At 36.9% G+C, this 20,286-nt stretch overlaps 1 protein-coding gene across 1 annotated transcript in view; it reads left to right on the forward strand.

Moving 5' to 3' along the window:
• The window catches only part of evi5l (ecotropic viral integration site 5 like), a 75,383-nt gene that overhangs the window by 23,903 nt on the left and 31,194 nt on the right, over positions 1–20,286 (forward strand). Inside the window, exons 2-13 of the mRNA XM_051704531.1 lie at positions 7,096–7,491; positions 10,588–10,777; positions 11,217–11,441; positions 13,117–13,191; positions 13,340–13,465; positions 13,812–13,955; positions 14,314–14,403; positions 16,066–16,163; positions 16,253–16,313; positions 16,514–16,567; positions 17,075–17,107; positions 17,690–17,830. Of these exons, the coding sequence (XP_051560491.1) occupies positions 7,250–7,491; positions 10,588–10,777; positions 11,217–11,441; positions 13,117–13,191; positions 13,340–13,465; positions 13,812–13,955; positions 14,314–14,403; positions 16,066–16,163; positions 16,253–16,313; positions 16,514–16,567; positions 17,075–17,107; positions 17,690–17,830 (1,479 nt within the window). The 5' untranslated portion in view covers positions 7,096–7,249. The remainder of the gene's footprint in view (positions 1–7,095; positions 7,492–10,587; positions 10,778–11,216; positions 11,442–13,116; positions 13,192–13,339; positions 13,466–13,811; positions 13,956–14,313; positions 14,404–16,065; positions 16,164–16,252; positions 16,314–16,513; positions 16,568–17,074; positions 17,108–17,689; positions 17,831–20,286) is intronic.

Genomic DNA, 20,286 nt, shown 5'->3' on the forward strand with positions numbered 1-20,286 from the left:
ACATCAATGACCCTGTTTATACCTGGTATTAAGATGCGTCTCGGGTGATCCGATCTCATGTGGTCAGACGAGACACATCGCTGTTCAAACCTGGTCGCTTAAATGCGTCTCCTGTGACCACTTATGTCTGGATTTCGAGGGGAGGGTCTCTGATTTCATGACAACATACATTAGTCACTATGCCCCCCCCCAAGTCGTAAAAGACATAGAAAGTGTGAATAAAACTAGTGCACTATTTCTCCCAGATGCAGTTGAAATTTTATGAGACGTTCGTAAAAACAGGAGGTTATATATATACTACAAGGTTGAAGTACTTTGATTGCATTCATTTTTTAACATGTTATGTAAGGGACAATGTACAGTCAGCCAGCTGTTATTGCAAAATAAATCCAAACAGGGTGCTCAGGACTCCAAGGCGAAGCCCTATCTCACTTACAGTATTACATGGCTGCTAACCAAATAAATAAGTTAATAGACATAAAATATTGATATGTGGTGAAATTATGTAAATATGCGAGAAGTTGCTAATCGCTGAACAGCTGAAATCAACCTCCGGTTTGCGTAAGAGTTCTGTTGGTGTTTATTTTGTGAAAATGACCATCTGACTGCTCATTATCCAGCCTATTACAAGAATACTTGCCAAATAAATAAATAAATGCACATGAAACATTGTTTTGCGTTGAAATTATTGTATTATCTAAAATATAGAGATCGCACAATGATCCGAGAAGCAGGAAAGATGACTCGCAGTACCCGGGTGAGTGGTCTGAATCACTGGATGTGAGGCTGTTTCTCAGAGATATTAGATCACTAGATGCCGCCACTGACAAATCAGAATTGAGGATTCCAGAGTGCCTTGTAATAATATTATTATAAATAATCGCACTAAATTAACACATTAAATCGACAGTTCTAGTACTTTTGCACGTCCCTATGCTGAATATAGAATTGATAATGATAGCCTTACACTCTTCTTATGCTTTATGTCCTTCCTTACAAAGTGATTACTGTTCGGTTCAGGACGCTGCTATTGTGTTTGGATGCCAGAGATGTGAGCTTGCGTTTGTGTGTTTTCTCGGTCAGGGGAGATTGGATTCATACACTCATTAATGGTTCTTTTGATTGGGCAGCTCCTCTGTTGTGAATACTGCCATTTGTCCACAGTGTGTGTTTACTTTGTTTAAAAAGGTTTAATCTTGGCCTGTATTTTTAGCTGTGGCTTATTTTTGTCTCGTTCTCTCTCTCTCATATGGTAGTATTTAAAGTAGTGTTTCCCAACCACTGTGCCGCGGCACACTATTGTGCCGTGAAAGATTGTCAGGTGTGCCGTGGAAAATGATCAGATTCCACAAAATAAATCAGGGCTCCGGACTGAGACAAATTTTTCAACCATTTTTCCTAACAGTTCGATTAAACTTTACAAGAGGTCGCATTGGTGCGACTATAAAGTTGGCTGATTCTCTGATTGTGCTCTGTCGTTTTTTTTCCGTATGAGAAATATCAAACGGCAAATGTTCCAAACGCGGAAGGAAACAGCTTTACCCGGATCAGTCAGCGCTGCTCAATGGACAGATCAGCGCAGAGACGTGCATTTACACGTGGACCGGTCTCGAGCGCACAGCCGCGCAGATCATCATAAACAGAGCTGTGAGAAGCACGGGCTGGGTCATGAATTCAGCATTGATTATTTGTTTAAAACCTCTATGAAAGCCCATAATGTGTTGATGATTAAACCAGTTTTTTTTTTTTTTTTATTAAACGGCCCCAACATTCTAAACAGCATTTAAAAGAAATAAAGGCGAAATCTGCACAATGAACAGATAGAAATTGTAAGGTTTCAATCACAGATATTAAAAAAAAATGTTTACCATGAACTTCTATCAATATAGTAGTGAGAGAATACAGTTTAATTTCTGTATGTGTTTTTTTTATGAAAAATGCCATAATTTGTTTTATGGTTACTGATAATCATGGTTTTACTTATACTTTTGGTTACTATGATCTTATTTCAAATGCCACAGTTAATACTTTGGATACAATGGAACTTTCCTTCTGTGTAAAATCTTTTCTAATGCCCTCTGATTGTGGAAAAAGGTTTTGTTTGTCTTCAGATTACTGTATTTTAATCATCAAGATCCTGATAAAAAGAAACCGTGAAAGAAAACAAATTTTCTTTCAGTTGGACCGGGTCCAACTCAAGTGCTGGTGTGACCATTTGTCAAATTTAACACCGGTGCTACCACTCTAAAATGTTAGTCTGGAGCCATATAAATAAATAGATAAAAATTATTTGCTGTGGCATTGCAAGAATTAATCAGCAAGAACAAATATAAAAATTAGAAAAGATGCAAATGTATTGTTTTATTCATTACCCAATTAGCACTCTTGCCACCTGTGATCTCATTATACATCATACCTACGTGACTTGCGTTTTTTGCATAGCCGAATTTCAAACATTACGAGTAAACATGCAACTAAAATGGACAGAAAACATGGAAGTTCTTGAAAAGGAAATCTATCAGTGATGGTTATGTGGGACAGTGGGGTAGAGGTGTGCCATGGGATTTGTTTAATTGTAAAAAGTGTGCCGTGGCTCTTGATTTAATGGTCAGTGGTTTTCTTTTAATGTGCTCAAATAGTCATTGTGCACTTTGACATAACACATTTTACAACTTCCACAGTTTAAGAACGTCATATAGACTCCATATAATGCAGCATCTCTCTCTCTCTCTCTCTCTCTCTCTCTCTCTCTCTCTCTCTCTCTCTCTCTCTTAGCAGTGCTATATCTGTGTGTGGTTTGTTGTAGAATACAGCTAGGCCTTGCTTGTTGTAACACAGCATGAAACAGGGTTATACAGGTTTTTCTTAGATCAGTTTTTCCTTTGCAACAATGGCAGTTTGGTTGAAATGAAGGTTCCTCTGATCAAAAAATCATCCTTATAAACTATTTAGAGAAAATAAACAGTATAAATATTGATATGGGCTGTGCAATTAATCGCAATTGTAATTAAATAGCATTATGAGTGTGCAATTTTTTAAAAACTCAGAATTCTTTGACGTTTAATTAGCTATTCTGATTGGTGCACATCTTAAGTGTGACTGGTGTAGTCTGCGTGGTGTGTTAGATGGAAATGAATAATCTGGACATCCGTAATTGGGTCAACTCTTGATTTATTCTCTGATAAAATAAAATAAAAAACTGTGTGAGTTTACCCTATGTGAATTTCTGTAAAGTAAAAATGATGTAATGTACTGAACAGGTGTTTAAGTTCAGTTATGAGACAGAAAACGGAATATAGCTTTAAACAAGTCAGAACAAGAGAATAATTAAATATACATGATAAATAATAAGATATACATGCAAATTAAAAATACATTAAAAAAACAAACAAAAAAAAAACAGTACCTCACCAAATAGACACAATGCCAATAGGGAAGAGGAGGAGCCAAGACAGGAAATGATCGATGAGCACAGAATTGCAGTCTGAAAATTAAAGGGGCAAAGACATACAGATATAGGCACATCACGTACACATTGAACATTTTGTGTAATTTTACACATGTAAAATGCATGTGTAAGTAAATACATTTTATACTTGTTACATTTGCACACTCACAAGATCTCGCTAATTAGAATGCAGTGCTCAAAAAAGGCACCAGTAAGAGAACAGATTAGAAATCGGGAATGTAAATAAAGAATAAAGAGAAAAAAAGCATAAAGAAATAACTGATACTATCTATCACTTAGGCAAATACATTTTTTTTACCTCCTGAAATGTGTTTTTGAACACTGAAATTTTGAAATGTATGAATAAGGAAAAACATGGCAAAAAATTCAGTTAAAATTAAAAATCACAATATCTATCATTTTATTTATTTTTTGGTCCCTGTCTATCTGTCTGTCTGTCTGTCTGTCTGTCTATCTATCTGGTTTGTTAAATGGAGCTTAACATTGTCTTTGTGTTTGTTTTTGAGTTGCCACAGTATGCAATAGACTGGCATGTCTTAAGGTCAATATGAGGTCAAAAATGGCAAAAAATAAATGGCTAAGATTATTTAAAATAATAATAAATTTTGATTAAGAAATTATGGCTAAGAAATTATGATCCATTGTGAAGTTTCTTGATAAATATGATCATGCCTGGCAACGTGCATGTAAAATGGCTAGAAATAGCATTTTAGCTTAGCGTAAAGCTGACAATTTACACAAGGTTTATTTCTATTTCTTGTGCTCCAAACTTACTTCAAACGTACTTCTCTGTCTGCTCGTATGAATGTAACACATCATAAGAAAGTGTTTCACCGCTGTTCAAAAGCACTTTGGATCGCATCATTTATATGTATAAATCTTTCCATCTGAAAGGACTAAATATTAAATGAAACAAATGACAATAAAATGCAAAGTAATCTCTTCAGTAATCAAAATACTTTTTGAATGTTACTGTATTCTAAATACCAATGATTTAAATTGTAACTGTAGTGGAATAGAGTTACTTATATTTTGTATTTTAAATACGTAATCCCGTTACTTGTATTTCGTTACTCCCCAACCCTGTAGACGAGTATCTATATCCACAGTAAAATGAGTTGTATATCAACATAACCTGAAAGGCTGCTCAGCAAAGAAGAAGCCACTGCTCCAAAACCACCATAAAAAAGCCAGACTACAGTTTGCAAGTGCACATGGGGACAAAGATCTTACTTTTTGGAGAAATGTCCTCTGGTCTAATGAAACAAAAAGTGAACTGTTTGGCCATAATTACCATTGTTATGTTTGGAAAAATGGTGAGGCTTGCAAGCCGAAGAACAACATCCTCATGTTGTGGGGGTGCTTTGCTGCAGGATGGACTGGTGCACTTCACAAAATAGATGGCATCATGAGGAAGGAAAATTATGTGGATATATTGAAGCAACATCTCAAGACATCAGCCAGGAAGTTAAAGCTCGGTCACAAATGGGTCTTCCAAATGGACAATGACCCCAAGCATACCTCTCAAAGTTGTGGCAAAATGGCTTAAGGACAACAAAGTCAAGGTATTGATTGGCCATCACAAAGCCCTGACCTCAATCCGATAGAATTTGTTGGCAGAACTGAAAAAGCGTGTGTGAGCAAGGAGGCCTACAAACCTGACTCAGTTACACCAGTTCTGTCAGGAGGAATAGGCCAAAATTCCAGCAACTTATTGTGAGAAGCTTATGGAAGGCTACCCAAAATTTTTGACCCAAGTTAAACAATTTAAAGGCAATGCTACCAAATACTAACAAAGTGTATGTAAACTTCTGACCCACTGGGAATATATACAAACACAGGTTCATGGGCTTCTAAGGCTCAGTGATGCATGTGGGGAGCGAAGGCTAGCCCGTCTGGTCTGATCCCACAGAAGAGCTACTGTAGCACAAATTGCTGAAAAACGTAATGCTGGCCATGATAGAAAGGTGTCAGAACACACAGTGCATCGCAGCTTGCTACGTATGGGGCTGCGTAGCCACAGACTGGTCAGAGTGCCCATGCTTACCAGTCCACCGCCGAAAGCACCTACAATGGGCACGTGTGCGTCAGAACTGGACCATGGAGCAATGGAAGAAGGTGACCTGGTTTGATGAATCACATTTTCTTTTAGATCATGTGGACGGCCGGGTGCATGTGTGTCATTTACCTGGGGAGGAGATGGCAGCAGGATGCACCATGGGAAGAAGGCAGGCAGGTGGAGGCAGTGTGATGCTCTGGGAAATGTTCTGCTGGGAACCTTGGGTCCTGGCATTCATGTGGATGGTACTTTGACCTAGTTTAAGATTGTTGCAGACCACATACACCCTTTCATGGCAAGGGTATTCCCTGATGGCAGTGGCCTCTTTCAGCAGGATAATGCCCCCTGCCACACTGCAAAAATTGTTCAGAAATGGTTTGAGGAACATGACAAAGAGTTCAAGGTGTTGACTTGGCCTCCAAATTCCCCAGATCTCAATCGGATTGAGCATCTATGGGATGTACTGGACCAACAAGTCCGATGGTTTTAATGTTGTGGCTGATCTGTGTGTGTGTGTGTGTGTGTGTGTGTGTGTATATATATATATATATATATATATATATATATATATATATATATATAGGAGCAGTGATGATTAAATGCGTCGCCGGACCTGCACCCCCCGCGCGAGTTTGATGTGACGCCGGGGATTGTAGCACACATCGCGGCCGGGCCTATTCGTTCAGTGGGTGAAACCAATGATATGCTTCTTTACAGCCCACACTCCAATGCTATTGGCTTGCAATTTAGTCAGAATTTACTGGTGGGAAAAGCCACCAAAGCGCCTCACGATTCAAACAAGTGCAGCGTTGTGGCTGCAGCTGTTTAAAACACTTACATGCTGATTGTAAAGTCACAGATTTTGGGGGGTGGGGGGGTGTGCTGAGATGAAGTTTAGGGGGGCTGAAGCCCTCATAAAAAATGTCTAGTAACACCTATGAGCTCCAGAGTTGTCAATCGACGAGATATGCTTCTGCTTAATCTTTCAGTCCACTGTATTTCTACGTCTTTCCTTAAAATTTTTATTTAAAAGCGGAATTCCTGGTTAAGAACTGCACAACCCATCAACAAAGTGCAGCAAAAGGGTCTCCCTTCACTCTCAAACTACTTTTATATTTGTATATATCACAATATTGTTGTAATAAAATTAAAATTTATTGTTTTATAGATATAGTCTATATAAGTCAATAGTTTTATATTTTTCCATCATTTTTAATTTGCTTATGTCATTCGCAGTGCTTTATGGGTCTGTAGTTTATGCCCTCATGAAAGATGGCAAGTACACAGTCTAGCATCTTTTTTTTTTTCTGATTTTCAAATATTTGTCAAATCAAAATTTGTAATGTTGTGATTTCACCTCGAAGCTGGTTGGTTTGATTCAAGGCTTATAACTTTTTTATGAAGAAATTTATGAAATCCCTATGAAAAAAAAAACGAATGGGAAAAATATTTCTGGCACCAAGACGGCTGAAAATGTGGGTGGGTACTATTGTGAAACTATTGATATTATTGATTGACATGTCATATATGAATGTCTGCTCTGATAGTTCTTCTCTGATTTCCACAGACTAACCCAGGCCTGATACACACGCCATCAAGGAGGCCTGTTCATGTCCACAGCGTCAAACCAGTGAGACCCCTCCAGCATCCTCCCACTTCCTACCTTTCAGCTTGATATTTCTTGGCCAGGGCTCCTCAACTTTGGCCCGAGTTCCTCAGCCATGTCAAGCCCTAGCAGCAGTCCAGAGAGAGAGGGAGGCGTGGTGGGTTCTGTTCAACTGGAGGACCTCTCATCACCTCCAGGGTTGGAAACTGACCCAACCTTTGTTGGCAGTCCAGTGCTCAGTCCAGACTCCAGTTCCCATGATACCGCACTCTCAGCCCCGGCAGCTTCCCCAGCTGACTCAGAAAACCTTAGTCCAGATGAGCTCGAGCTTCTGGCTAAACTGGAGGAACAGAACAGGTAGAACAAGAGCAACATGCACGCAAACAGTGTGGCATTGATATCAGTTAAAGGAATGGTTCACACAAAAATTAAAATTGTGTCGTTATTTACTCACTGTCATGTCATTTCAAACCAGTATGCTATTATTTGTCCTCTTGTGCGGCCAAATAACTTCACCTAAAGGGCCGATCATATCAAACGCCTTTTGTGTCCATTCCTGCTGTTTTTCCATTATTTTCCTAAGTAAATATGCGCTAGTCGGACGTCTTTGACCATTAGGTCATTTTTTTTTTTCGCATCCAGCACAGGAGTGCTGCGTTTTTAGATGCCATGTCAAGTTAAAAAGAACTTAAATCTTTAAAACACCACTCTAGACTCCTGCATTCTGTTATAATAGTTGCCCTGTGTCTAGCTATCTGTCTGAAGTCATCGTCAGTAGGGACGTACACGACTAATCGATTAATCGAGTACTTGTTCTGCATTAAATATTCGACTAGTAAAAACACTACTCGAATATTGCAATTTGATTTTCCTTTATGCTTTTGTCTGCCGTGGACAAAAATGAAACTGCTTCTCACACCTAAATCTTGCCATTACAGTCTTGCATTATGTTAAAGGAATTGCTTCAAAAGACTTGGAATGTTTGTTTCTATGTGTACAAATGACTTTTTGTCATATTTGAATCTAAATGTTGTTGTTTATGCATAGTGCTTCTTTTTCCATAAGAAAAACAGGTTTGAACTTAAATTCTAAATTTCAAGTACCACAAAATTACTCGAATTGCCCATCCATAATCGTCAGTGCTTGGCACGCATCCAAAATTTGAATGCACAATTTTAGAATTCGAATGTGCATCTTTATCTTATCTTCAGTGTATATTTTAATTTCAGATTTTAATTTGACAGTCTTACACAAGAAAATATTGACGAGCGAGGGTCTGCAACATCAAATCAGTATCAGAGTGCAACACCATGTGTATATGATGTGTGTGTTATCTTTCATGTACATGAAAGTCTACTCTGATGGTACCAGAGTCTTGACAAAGGCTTCTCTGTGCGTGCTTAAGAGGGCTGTGCGTGGTTTATCATTTGACCTGTGAGTGCCATAGTGTGAAACTCGGAGCAGTTATGCTCCTCTTCCTGTAACAGCTGATATGTAACAGGCTTTCACTATTAATCATTTGTGGTGGTTTCCTGGCAGCCACAATAGCAACAGTTACCATGCTGTTTGTAGTACTTTAATGGGCCCTTAAAAGGAGCTGATAATGCAGTCGTAGAAATGTAAGTGTGCTTAAATCAGACTAATCAGGTTTGCTTGGCGAATGATTAAATGGGTGATAAATTTAAGTATAGCATATATATAATATATATATATATACACACTACCAGTCAAATGTTTTGAAACACTTGACTGAAATGTTTCTCATGATCTTAAAAATCTTTTGATCTGAAGGCGTATGCTTAAATGTTTGAAATTCGTTTTGTAGACAAAAATATAATTGTGCCACCATATTAATTTATTTTATTATAAAACTAAAATTTTATAATAAAAAAAAAGTTTTTGAAATTGATGACTTGGACTAAATAATAAAGAAAAGCAGCCAATAAGTGCCCAACATCAATACTGTTTAAAAAGCATCCCAGGGTGATACCTCAAGAAGTTGGTTGAGAAAATGTCAAGAGTACATTTCTGCAAATTCTAGGCAAAGGGTGACTACTTTGAAGATGCTAAAATATAACACAGTTTTGATTTATTTTGGATTTTGTTTAGTCTCAACATAATTCCCATAGTTTCATTTATGTTATTCCATAGTTTTGATGACTTTACTATTATTCTAAAATGTGGAAAAAAAAATTATAATAAAGAATGAGTAAGTGTTTCAAAATTTTTGACTGGTAGTTTATATAGTTGTGCTCAAAAGTTTGCATACCCTGGCAGAAATTGTGACATTTTGGCATTGATTTTGAAAATATGACCGATCATGCAAAAAAAAACTGTCTTTTATTTAAGGATAGTGATCATATGAAGCCATTTATTATCACATAGTTGTTTGGCTCCTTTTTAAATCATAATGGTAACAGAAATCACCCAAATGGCCCTGATCAAAAGTTTACATACCCTTGAATGTTAGGCCGTGTTACAGACACACAAGGTGACACACACTGGTTTAAATGGCAATTAAAGGTTAATTTCCCACACCTGTGGCTTTTTAAATTGCAGTTAGTGTCTGTGTATAAATAGTCAATGAGTTTGTTAGCTCTCATGTGGATGCACTGAGCAGGCTAAATACTGAGCCATGGGGAGCAGAAAAGAACTGTCAAAAGACCTGCGTAACAAGGTAATGGAACTTTATGAAGATGGAAAAGGATGGAAAAGGTTATAAAAAGATATCAAAAGCCTTGAAAATGCCAGTCGGTACTGTTCAATCACTTATTAAGAAGTGGAAAATTCAGGGATCTCTTGATACCAAGCCAAGGTCAGGTAGACCAAGAAAGATTTCAGCCACAACTGCCAGAAGAATTGTTCGGGATACAAAGAAAACCCCACAGGTAACCTCAGGAGAAATACAGGCTGGTCTGGAAGAAGACGGTGTGGTTGTTTCAAGGAGCACAGTATTTGTTGACCCCTCTCCAAACATAGCACTTATGGTTGTGACCATAAAGCTCTATTTTGGTCTCGTCACTCCAAATTACAGTGTGCCAGAAGCTGTGAGGCATGTCAAGGTGTTGTCATTTGTGGCATTGGCGCAGTAAAGGCTTCTTTCTGGCAACTCAACCATGCAGCTCATTTTTCTTCAAGTGTCATCGTATTGTGCTCCTTGAAACAACCACACCATCTTTTTCCAGAGCAGCCTGTATTTCTCCTGAGGTTACCTGTGGGTTTTTCTTTGTATCCCGAACAATTCTTCAGGCATTTGTGGCTGAAATCTGTGACAGTTTTTTTGCATGATCAGTCATATTTTCAAAATCAATGCCAAAATTTCACAATTTCTGCTGGGGTATGCAAACTTTTGAGCACAACTGTGTGTATGTATGTATGTATATATATATATTAGATAGATAGATTTTTAGGGACAATAATATCAGTTAATCTCAGTGTTTCGTTTGCATGCAGGTTGTTAGAGGCAGATTCTAAATCCATGCGTTCAATGAGTGGATCTCGGAGAAATAGTGGGTCCTCTTTGGTGTCAAGCTCATCTGCGTCCTCTAACCTGTCCCATCTGGAAGAGGACACCTGGATCCTGTGGGGACGCATCGTCAACGAGTGGGACGAGTGGAGACGAAAAAAGGACAAACTTTTGAAGGTTATTTAGTGGTCCTGAATGATAATAGCCTAGATGTGTCATGTTATAGGAATAGTTCACCCACACCCATAAATAAAAATGCTGTCAGTATTTCGCATTTTTTTCCCGATGAAACACAAAAGGAGATGTTCAACAAAATAGTCTTAGTCACCATTCACTTTCATTGTATGGAAAGAAAATGCAATGAAACTGAGTTGTGACTAATGCTGTCAGTACTTAACATTCTACCTAACATCTCCTTTTGTGTTCCATGAAAGGAAGAAAGTCATACAGATTTTGTACAACATGAGGTGAGTTTATGATTTCAGAATTTACATTTTTGGGTGAACTATCTCTTTAAGCCCATAATAACCCACATGATAAAAGTTTCATAGACAGAAAACAATCTGAAACTTGTATATATTCATCTCTTTTTCTTTATGTTTCTCTTATTTCGCAGGAGCTAATTAGGAAAGGCATTCCTCATCATTTCAGAGCAATTGTTTGGCAATTGTTATGTAATGCCACTGACATGCCTGTGAAGAATCAGTATTCTGAACTCTTAAAAATGTCATCTCCATGTGAGAAACTCATACGCAGAGACATTGCCCGCACGTACCCAGAACACGACTTTTTCAAAGGCCAGGACAGCCTGGGGCAGGAAGTTCTGTTTAACGTCATGAAGGTAAGACGTTGAGAAAGGGGAGTGACAAGTAAAAGATTACTACTTAAGATCAGTAAGATAAAAACAAGATCTGAACAAAAAGTAATTTTATCACTCAAATAAATAAATTAAAAAAAAAAACTACTTCTTGATCTTGAAGGAATTGTTCTACCAAAAATGGAAATTCTCTCACCATTTACTCACCCTTATGCCATCCCAGATGTGTATGACTTTCTTTCATCAGCTGAACTCAAATGGAGATTTTTAGAAGAATTTCTTAGCACTTTTGGTCCATACAATGTAAGTGCATGGGTGCCAAAATGTTTAAGCTCCAAAATCACATAAATCAGCTTAAAAGTAATCCATATGACTCCAGTGGTTAAATCAATATCTTCAGAAATGATATGCTAGGTGTGGGTGAGAAACAGATCACTTTCACATTCTTATTCTTGTGTTTTTGGTGATTCACATTCTTCATGCATAGCATCATCTACTGGGCAGGCAGAATAATTTCAAGCAAAAAAAAAAAAAAAAAAGGACATAAATATTGATCTGTTTCTCACCCATACCTATCATATCACTTCTGAAGATATGGATTAAAACACTGGAGTCATATGGATTACTTTTATGATGCCTTTATGTGCTTTTTGGAGCATAAACATTTTGGCACCCATTCACTTGCATTGTGTGGACCTACAGAGCTGAGAAATTCTTCTAAAAATCTTTGTTTGTGTTCAGCAGAAGACAGAAAGTCATACACATCTGGGATGGCATGAGGGTGAGTAAATGATTAATTTTTATTTTCATTCGAAGCGCTGCTTCTTATTTCAAATGCAAGGTGTCTTAAAGGAATAGTTCATCCAAAAACTAAATGCCATCCCAGATGTGACTTTTTTTTTTTTTTTGTGTAGAACACAAAATAATTTTTAGAAGAATATTTCAGCTCTGTAGATCCTCACAAAACAAGTGAATGCTGTCCAGAACTTTGAAGCTTCAAAAAACACATAAAGGCAGCATAAAAATAATCCATATGACTTCAGTGGTTTAATCCATGTCTTCAGAAGCGTTCTATTCGGTTTGGGTGAGAACAGACCAAAATACAACTTCTTTTTCACTGCACATCTTATCATTGCAGTCTCTAGGCACGATCATGTTTTCAAGCTTGATAACACTTCCTAGTGCTTGATGCATGCACAGAGCACTAGATGACACTAGGAAGTGTAATTGAGCTTCAAATCATGATCGCCAAGGAGACTGCTGATGTCAGGATTTATAGTGAAAAAGAGTTATATTTTGGTCTGTTTCATACGTAAAACTGATTGGATTGCTTCTGAAGACATGGATTTAACTACTGGCGTCTTATGGATTACTTTTATGCTGCCTTTATGTGCTTTTTGGTGCAGTTTTGTTCACCATTCACTTGCATTGTATTGACCTTCAGAGCTGAAATATTCTTCCAAAAATCTTCGTTTGTGTTCAACAGAAGAAAGAAAGTCATACACATCTGGGATGGCATGAGGGTGAGCGACTGATGAAAGAATTTTCATGTTTTGGTGAACTGTTCCTTTAAAGGCACATTTAAACAATGGCCTGTTTATTTATTTAGTAAACTTTAATATTACTTTTCTAAAATGTTATTTAAAATGTGAACTTTATCATTTGTATATTAACATGTGAATGTGTGTTGGTCTCCTAGGCATATTCTCTGGTGGATCGGGAGGTTGGTTATTGTCAGGGCAGTGCCTTCATCGTAGGATTACTACTGATGCAGGTTTGCTTCTTCTGCTTTGCTATAATGAGCTGAAGATGCTTAATGAAATACATGTAAAGAGATGTCTGTTAGCCAAGACATACTGTGAGCTTCCCCGTTTCCCAAAGCTTTGCTTGAACTCAATGTCTCATTCATTATGTGTGTGTAGATGCCAGAAGAGGAGGCTTTCTGTGTGTTTGTTAGACTAATGCAGGAGTACAGGCTTAGAGAGCTGTTTAAACCCAGTATGGCTGAACTTGGTCTGTGCATCTACCAGTTTGAACACTTGCTACAGGTAAGAGAAACAAATGACTTGTATCTAAGCTAATTTTAAATGTTGTATTTAAAATAATGTCTAACATAATATGTTGTTAAGATGGTATAGAGATATACAATTACAATTACTTTATTCTCATTGTTCTTTATTCTAATACATATATTTCTTCTATTATGTTATTACATTTTTCAAATGTACTGTTTAAGATGTTTGACTTTGGAGGAATACAATGTTCGTCCACAAGGAGGCAGCAGATTTATAGTAGTGGATAGTCTGAAGTTGTGTCAGTAACAAAGAAGTTTCCATTTTTCTGTCACTGGACAGTTCTTTCACTGGTATCTCTTCTGTTCTCCATTCCCATTAGGAGCAGTTGCCCGAATTGAATGTTCATTTCCGTTCTCAGAGTTTCCACACTTCTATGTACGCTTCATCCTGGTTCCTCACGCTATTCCTCACTTTCCTGCCCCTACCAATAGCTACACGTATATTTGACATCTTTATGTATGAGGTATGGACAAAAGAGTCTTTCTGTTTGTGCTTCTGTCCTAGCTATACTTTTTTAGAATAAAATGACAGACAAAATCTGAAAACCCTCTTCTCTGAAAGATACATAAAGAGACTTAAAAATGTCTGTTAACTTTATATAGTCACATTCATAATGTCAAAATAGTTTAAGAGCAATGGAAAGTCCCAATGTAGACAGCTTGGTTAACCTGTGTGAATGTGTTGGATGTGTGTTTTCAGGCTCTTTAAAGGTGTGAGTGTATCAAGGCGCTTGTAAGAAATGTATTAAAGACAAAAATAATTTAAAGGATGTGCATGTTTTTGTCAGTATTTATGTAATAAACCTTTTGCCGTTTTCTCAGGGTTTGGAGATTATATTCCGAGTTGGGATAGCAATACTGCAGTACAACCAGACAGACCTCATACAGCTAGACATGGAGGGAATGTCACAGGTTAGGACAAAAAAAATCCCTTTTTATCACACAGTAAACAACACCCTCCCCTCTTACCTTACTATCTTTCTCACTTGCGACTACTCTCTAAAATTAATTCTCTGCTATCTGCATTGATGCATAAAACAAAAGTAACACTTAAAGGAAATGTACACACAAAAATGAATATTCTGTCATAATTTACTCACCCTTGTATCATTCCAAACCCACATGACTTTCTTTCTTATGCAGAACACAGAAAGAAATTAATGAATATCCCAGTCCATCTTTCAGTTGTCATTCTGACATTCAATATAGTGGCAGTTAAAGGAACAGTTCACCCAAAAATTAGAATTTTCTCATCATTTAATCACCCTTTCATCATCTTAAACTTGTATGACTTTCTTCCATGGAACACAAACGAAGATATTTTAATTGAGATATCGCTTTGTCCATACAATGCAAGTGAATGGTGATCAAATTTTGAGCTCCAGAAATGACATAAAGGCTGCATAAATCGATCCAGTTGGTTTTGAGAGAGAACAGACCAAAATGTTACAAAGTTTTTACTGTTTTCACTGTTTTCATTTTTCACAGAATTTGGTCACCATTCACTTGAATTGTATGGACAAACAGACATCATATCTCCATTAAAATATCTTTGTTTTTGTTCTATGGAAGAAAGAAAGTCACACGAGTTTGAGACAACGTAAGGGTAATAAATGATGAGAGAATAAGTATTTTTGGGTGAACTATTCCTTTCATATTGACTCACTTTAAAGCTTAAGAAAGGACCAAAAACTACCATAAAGTAGTCCATGTGACTTGTGTGTCATATTCCAAGTCTTCTGAAGGCATACAGTAGGTTTTGGTAAGAAACAACCTGAAATGTGAGTCATTTGAGACTTGGAATATGTAGCATGGGACACATGGACTACATTTATGATACTTTTCTTCCTCATAAAGTCATACACGTTTGGAACAACACAAGGGTAAATTATGACAGAATTTTCATTTTTGGGTGAACAACTCCTTTAACTGTAGAGCACAAATGTGGGTTAGAAATGACCTTGCGTCTAGATTTTAGAACATCATTTTTTCATGTAGTGATCTTTTGATCTGCCTCTTCTGGTATTCCTCAATAAAGTTATTTATTTATTTATTTATTATTATTATTATTATTATTATTTTTTTTAAGTACACCTCACCACTCCCAAAAACATATAGCTACACAGAGTAATATAGAAATATAGTGTCATTCAGAAAAATGGAGTACATAAGGTTGTCATTTTACAAGTTTATAACTTTTTTTTTTACTAAAAACATTTTATCCTTATCCTGATTGTGTGAGTAGAGTTGTTGAGACAATTCATATTTTACCACCCAAAATTCCTACTCTATTTTCAATGTCTCTGAAACTCTTTAGAATTGAAAAAAGATAAATCAATAATTTAAAAACATAAATTACTAATACATTTATCATTAGGGTTATACAAAGTTATACGTAGTTTTGTAAAGAATGAGCATCTAGATTTCACCTGGGTCTTTTTTGACCCACATACTGTATGCATTTAAGGGGGTTGACGTTACGTATGCATTCTAGGATTAAATTTGATGTGTGTTTTAACAATCTAGTGTATGGGAATGATTTTGTGTCATCTATTACTGCATCTGATCTCGCAGCACTTTCAGAAGGTGATTCCACATCAGTTCGACAGCTGCCCAGATAAACTCATCCTACGGGCTTATCAGGTCAAGTACAATCCCAAGAGAATGAAAAAGTGAGTGATTTGAAAGTATTAAAATATAAATATATATAATGAAATAACTTACTTTGGTCTGTATTAAATTGTTGCGTTCTCACTCATAGACTAGAAAAGGAGTATACCACCATCAAGAACAAAGAGATGGAGGAACAGATTGAGATTAAGGTCTGTAAAATGTGTTCAGAGAAAATAAAATAGCACAAATATTGTTTTTAGCTAGATTTTGTGTACATTCTATATTTAAAGGTGAAGTGCGTAATTTCTGCGCCACTTTATCTTTATTTTATTTAATTTTAAACCTTTAATTCTGGAGAAGAATGAATTTGAACTTAGAATATCCTTTTTTTTTTCTTTAATTTTAACAGAGACTACGTACAGAAAACAGACTACTGAAACAGAGGATTGAAACCCTAGAGAAAGTGAGATGGCTTCTAACTCATATGACCTGTTTGCATTAACCAAATTTGGCCTTGATTAATTTATGTAAACTGTAAATATCTGATGCTGTGATTCATGTGAACTTTTAGAGCATGTAAATCTAAGCAGAGGCTCAGCTCTACTACCTTTGCCTTTTTCCTGATGGTAAAGTTTTGTAGTGTTATCTTTGTATTGTTATCTTATCAGTAGTATCTTTGGAAGTATTGTCTTCCTTTTCTTATTTTTCTGCCTTCCTCTGTTGAAATTACTTACCCACAATATTCTCTGAATTCCCATTCTGTTATACTCCCAAAATGCCTTTTTAATACTGTTCTGATCCTTTTCCACTCTCCTTATCCTGCCTAACTTCTTCTCTTCATGTGTGTCTATGTTTTTCAATGCATCTCTTTTTGCTTGTCCTTTGTTTCCTTCCCTTTTCTCATTTCTTTCTGTCCCTTTCTTTCCTCTTTATCCTTTTTTCCTTTTTTCCTCCTCTCATGGTGTTGTAGGAGAGTGCTGCATTAGCAGACAGGTTGATTCAGGTACAGTACTGTCAAACCAACTGCTCACTAACCCCCTCCCTTCCTTTCCTCTCATGGCTTACCCTCTTCATCCTTCCACAGTTTCTCCCTTAATCCGCTCTTCTTCTGGCCCTGCACTGCCTCCTCCTCCCTTCTCACTTCAGTTGGGCCTGTTGCATGAAAAAAAATGTTGTTTTTCTGTTGGTGTAAGCTGTTTCCCAACACTGCCTTGACAGCACATTTGTCTGTATGGCTGGAATAATGTCCCAGAGGTGCTCCAAATGAAGGTTAACCCTGACACTCTACACCAGCAGTGCTCTTACCCTTGCATGTGGGATGTGGAAAATAGGTGTGCATCAAGGTTCTGTTTTAGGTCCATTGCCATTTTTAGATTTTCATGAAATTTATCAAATTCTCTGGGATTCTTTTGATTCTTGAATTTAATCAGATTTTTCGCCCCTTGATTTAATGACCCAGAGGTGTCATTGCATGTAGTCCCTCTCATAACATTTACTGGAATGGCATACTTACCTCCACTTAACCTCAAGTTAAAAAAAAAAAAATATCTTAAGATTTCTACTCACTCAACCTCTGCTCTCTCAGGGTCAGGTGACACGAGCTCAGGAGGCCGAAGAGAACTATGTAATTAAGCGTGAACTTGCAGTGGTTCGGCAACAGTGTCATAATACCAGTGAGAGTCTGAAGAAGGCACAGGACAATATCCGAGATCTTCAGCAACACAAGGTAACAGTGATTTAGTGAATCCACCAATGTTCCCTGATATTTTTTATTTTTTATTTATTTATTTTTTGGCCAACTGAACAGAAACACACACACGTATTATAAGTATATATACTGTAGAGACAGGGAGAGAGAGGGAGATTTACTGTAGATATAGATATATAGAAAGTTTCCCTTTTTTGTACAGGGACAATGTAATGTAATGACAATTAAGCTCAGACACATGCTATTTAATTGAGAAGTCAACATGAAATCTGTACATTTACTGTCTTAAGACATATTATTGTGGGTGGCTCAATATTCCAAAGAATGAAAATGTTTGCCATCATAATCTTTCTTTAAATTGTAATAACTTGCTCAACCTCTTAAACGACTTTCCTTTTTGGCTATTGTTACCTTGCCCTTTTCATGATCTAATCAATGGATATAATCAAGTTCTGCACTTTTTTATTTTTTTTATTTTTTTATCTGGTTTCACTATGAAATGCATCACATTACAACATTAAAATGGGTTGTGAACACACTTTCACATTGACTTTAAATCATAGCTCATTATGTTCAGTGTACACCTGGCCTTACACTGTACACAGGGTTTTTTAGTCAAAAGAACTGCTTTCCCACAACACAATTACCCTGAACTACACAGTCTACAAGCGAACTGGGTCATTGACAGGTCAGAGATAGTTTTCTGATAAGATGTATGAAAATGACTAGTTATTTTTCATTTTCATTACAGTACTAAGTTGACTGTTGATACACATTATTCGATTTTAGAATGTTGTCTCACCCTCACAAGTTATAAGAATGGATGCTTAACTATTGACATCTAGCAGACAGGGTATTTCTTTTTTGTGTAGGTGTGAATGAGTGAATGGCATGTGTGAGAAGATGTTGGGGTGTGGTGTGTGTCATGCTGAGTGAGAGCTGTGAGCATGACATGTTTCACACTCACAGCAACACTCTCAATCTATTTAGATTTTCCTGTGCTATTCTACTACCAGAACTGATCACCATCGTATAGTAGCGCTGAGGTCCACAAAACTACAGTACAGTGTACCGTACATATGTGCAGACATAGACAGATACACACAAAAGCATGCACACTACTGCACCTATGATAATACTTGAAAACAGAAACATATACACACTTAAAAAATAAAATTTAAATTTTCAAAAACAAAAAGGGGGTAATTCTTAAAGGGATAGTTCACCCAAAACTGAAAATTCTCTCATCATTTACTCACCCTAATGCCATCCCAGATGTGTATGACTATTTTTCTTCTGCTGAACACAAATGAAGATTTTTAGAAGAATATTTCAGCTCTGTTGGTCCTCACAATGCAAGTGAATGGTGACCAGAACTCAGAAGGTCCAAAAATTACATAAGAGGCATAAAATTAATCCGTATGACTCCAGTGGTCATATCTTCTGAAGCAATATGATAGGTGTGGGGGTGAAACAGATCAATATTTAATTCCTTTTTTACTATAATTCGCCACCTTTGACCAGCCCCAACCAGTAGGTGGCTGAATGTAATAGTGAAAGTCACTTCCACACCAGAAGCAGGAAGTGAAAGTGTAGATTTACAGTTAAAAAGGGACTTAAATATTGATCTGTTTCTCAACCACACCTATCATATCACTTCAGAAGATATGGATTTAACCACTGGAGTCTTATGGGTTACTTTTAAACTGCCTTTTGGGCCTTCAAAGATCTGGTCACCATTCACATGCATTGTAAGAACCAACAGAGTTGAGAAATTCTTCTAAAACTCTTTGTTTGTGTTAGCAGAAGACAAAAAGTCATACACATGTGGGATGGCATGAGGGTGAGTAAATGATGAGAGAATTTTAATTTCTGGGTGAACTATCCCTTTAAATATTTCTTCATTTTTTCTCATAAATTTCCTGCTTTAATTATAAATCATAAAACTGTCTGATTATTTTTAGGATTAAATGAAGAGATTCACAGATTTCCAATGTGTTTTGAGACTTTATAGGTTAGAGACTATATAGATTAATATTATGTATTTTTTGTAAAGATCACACTGTGTGCGTGTGCGCGCGTGCGTGTGCGCGTGCGTGTGCGCGTGTGCGTGTGTGTGTGTGTGTGTGTGTTTTAAAGTGAAAATTTAGTACACTTATTTGACCTAAATCTGATGAATTACCTTGAGCAAAGGGGCTGACTGTGGTTGACATGAAATGTTATGTGTGTAGAGTTGAAAGTTTTGTGGATCCACAGCCCGCTTTAACACACACACACACACACACACATTTAATTACATCTCGTAATTAAAGCCATCCTAAATGTTAGGCAGTGCTTGTTTTCTCTTGTGTAAGGTTCATTTCCTGTGTGCCACATTCTATCCTGTTTCTTGCTAAGAGTCCAATCCATTAGCTAGCACTCTTCATGTACACAGAGATAAAGTGAGTGAGACTCTCCATGATCGAAACATCTGA

This window comes from Myxocyprinus asiaticus, chromosome 8 (assembly GCF_019703515.2).
Source record: "Myxocyprinus asiaticus isolate MX2 ecotype Aquarium Trade chromosome 8, UBuf_Myxa_2, whole genome shotgun sequence".
Taxonomy (NCBI): Eukaryota; Metazoa; Chordata; class Actinopteri; order Cypriniformes; family Catostomidae; genus Myxocyprinus; species Myxocyprinus asiaticus.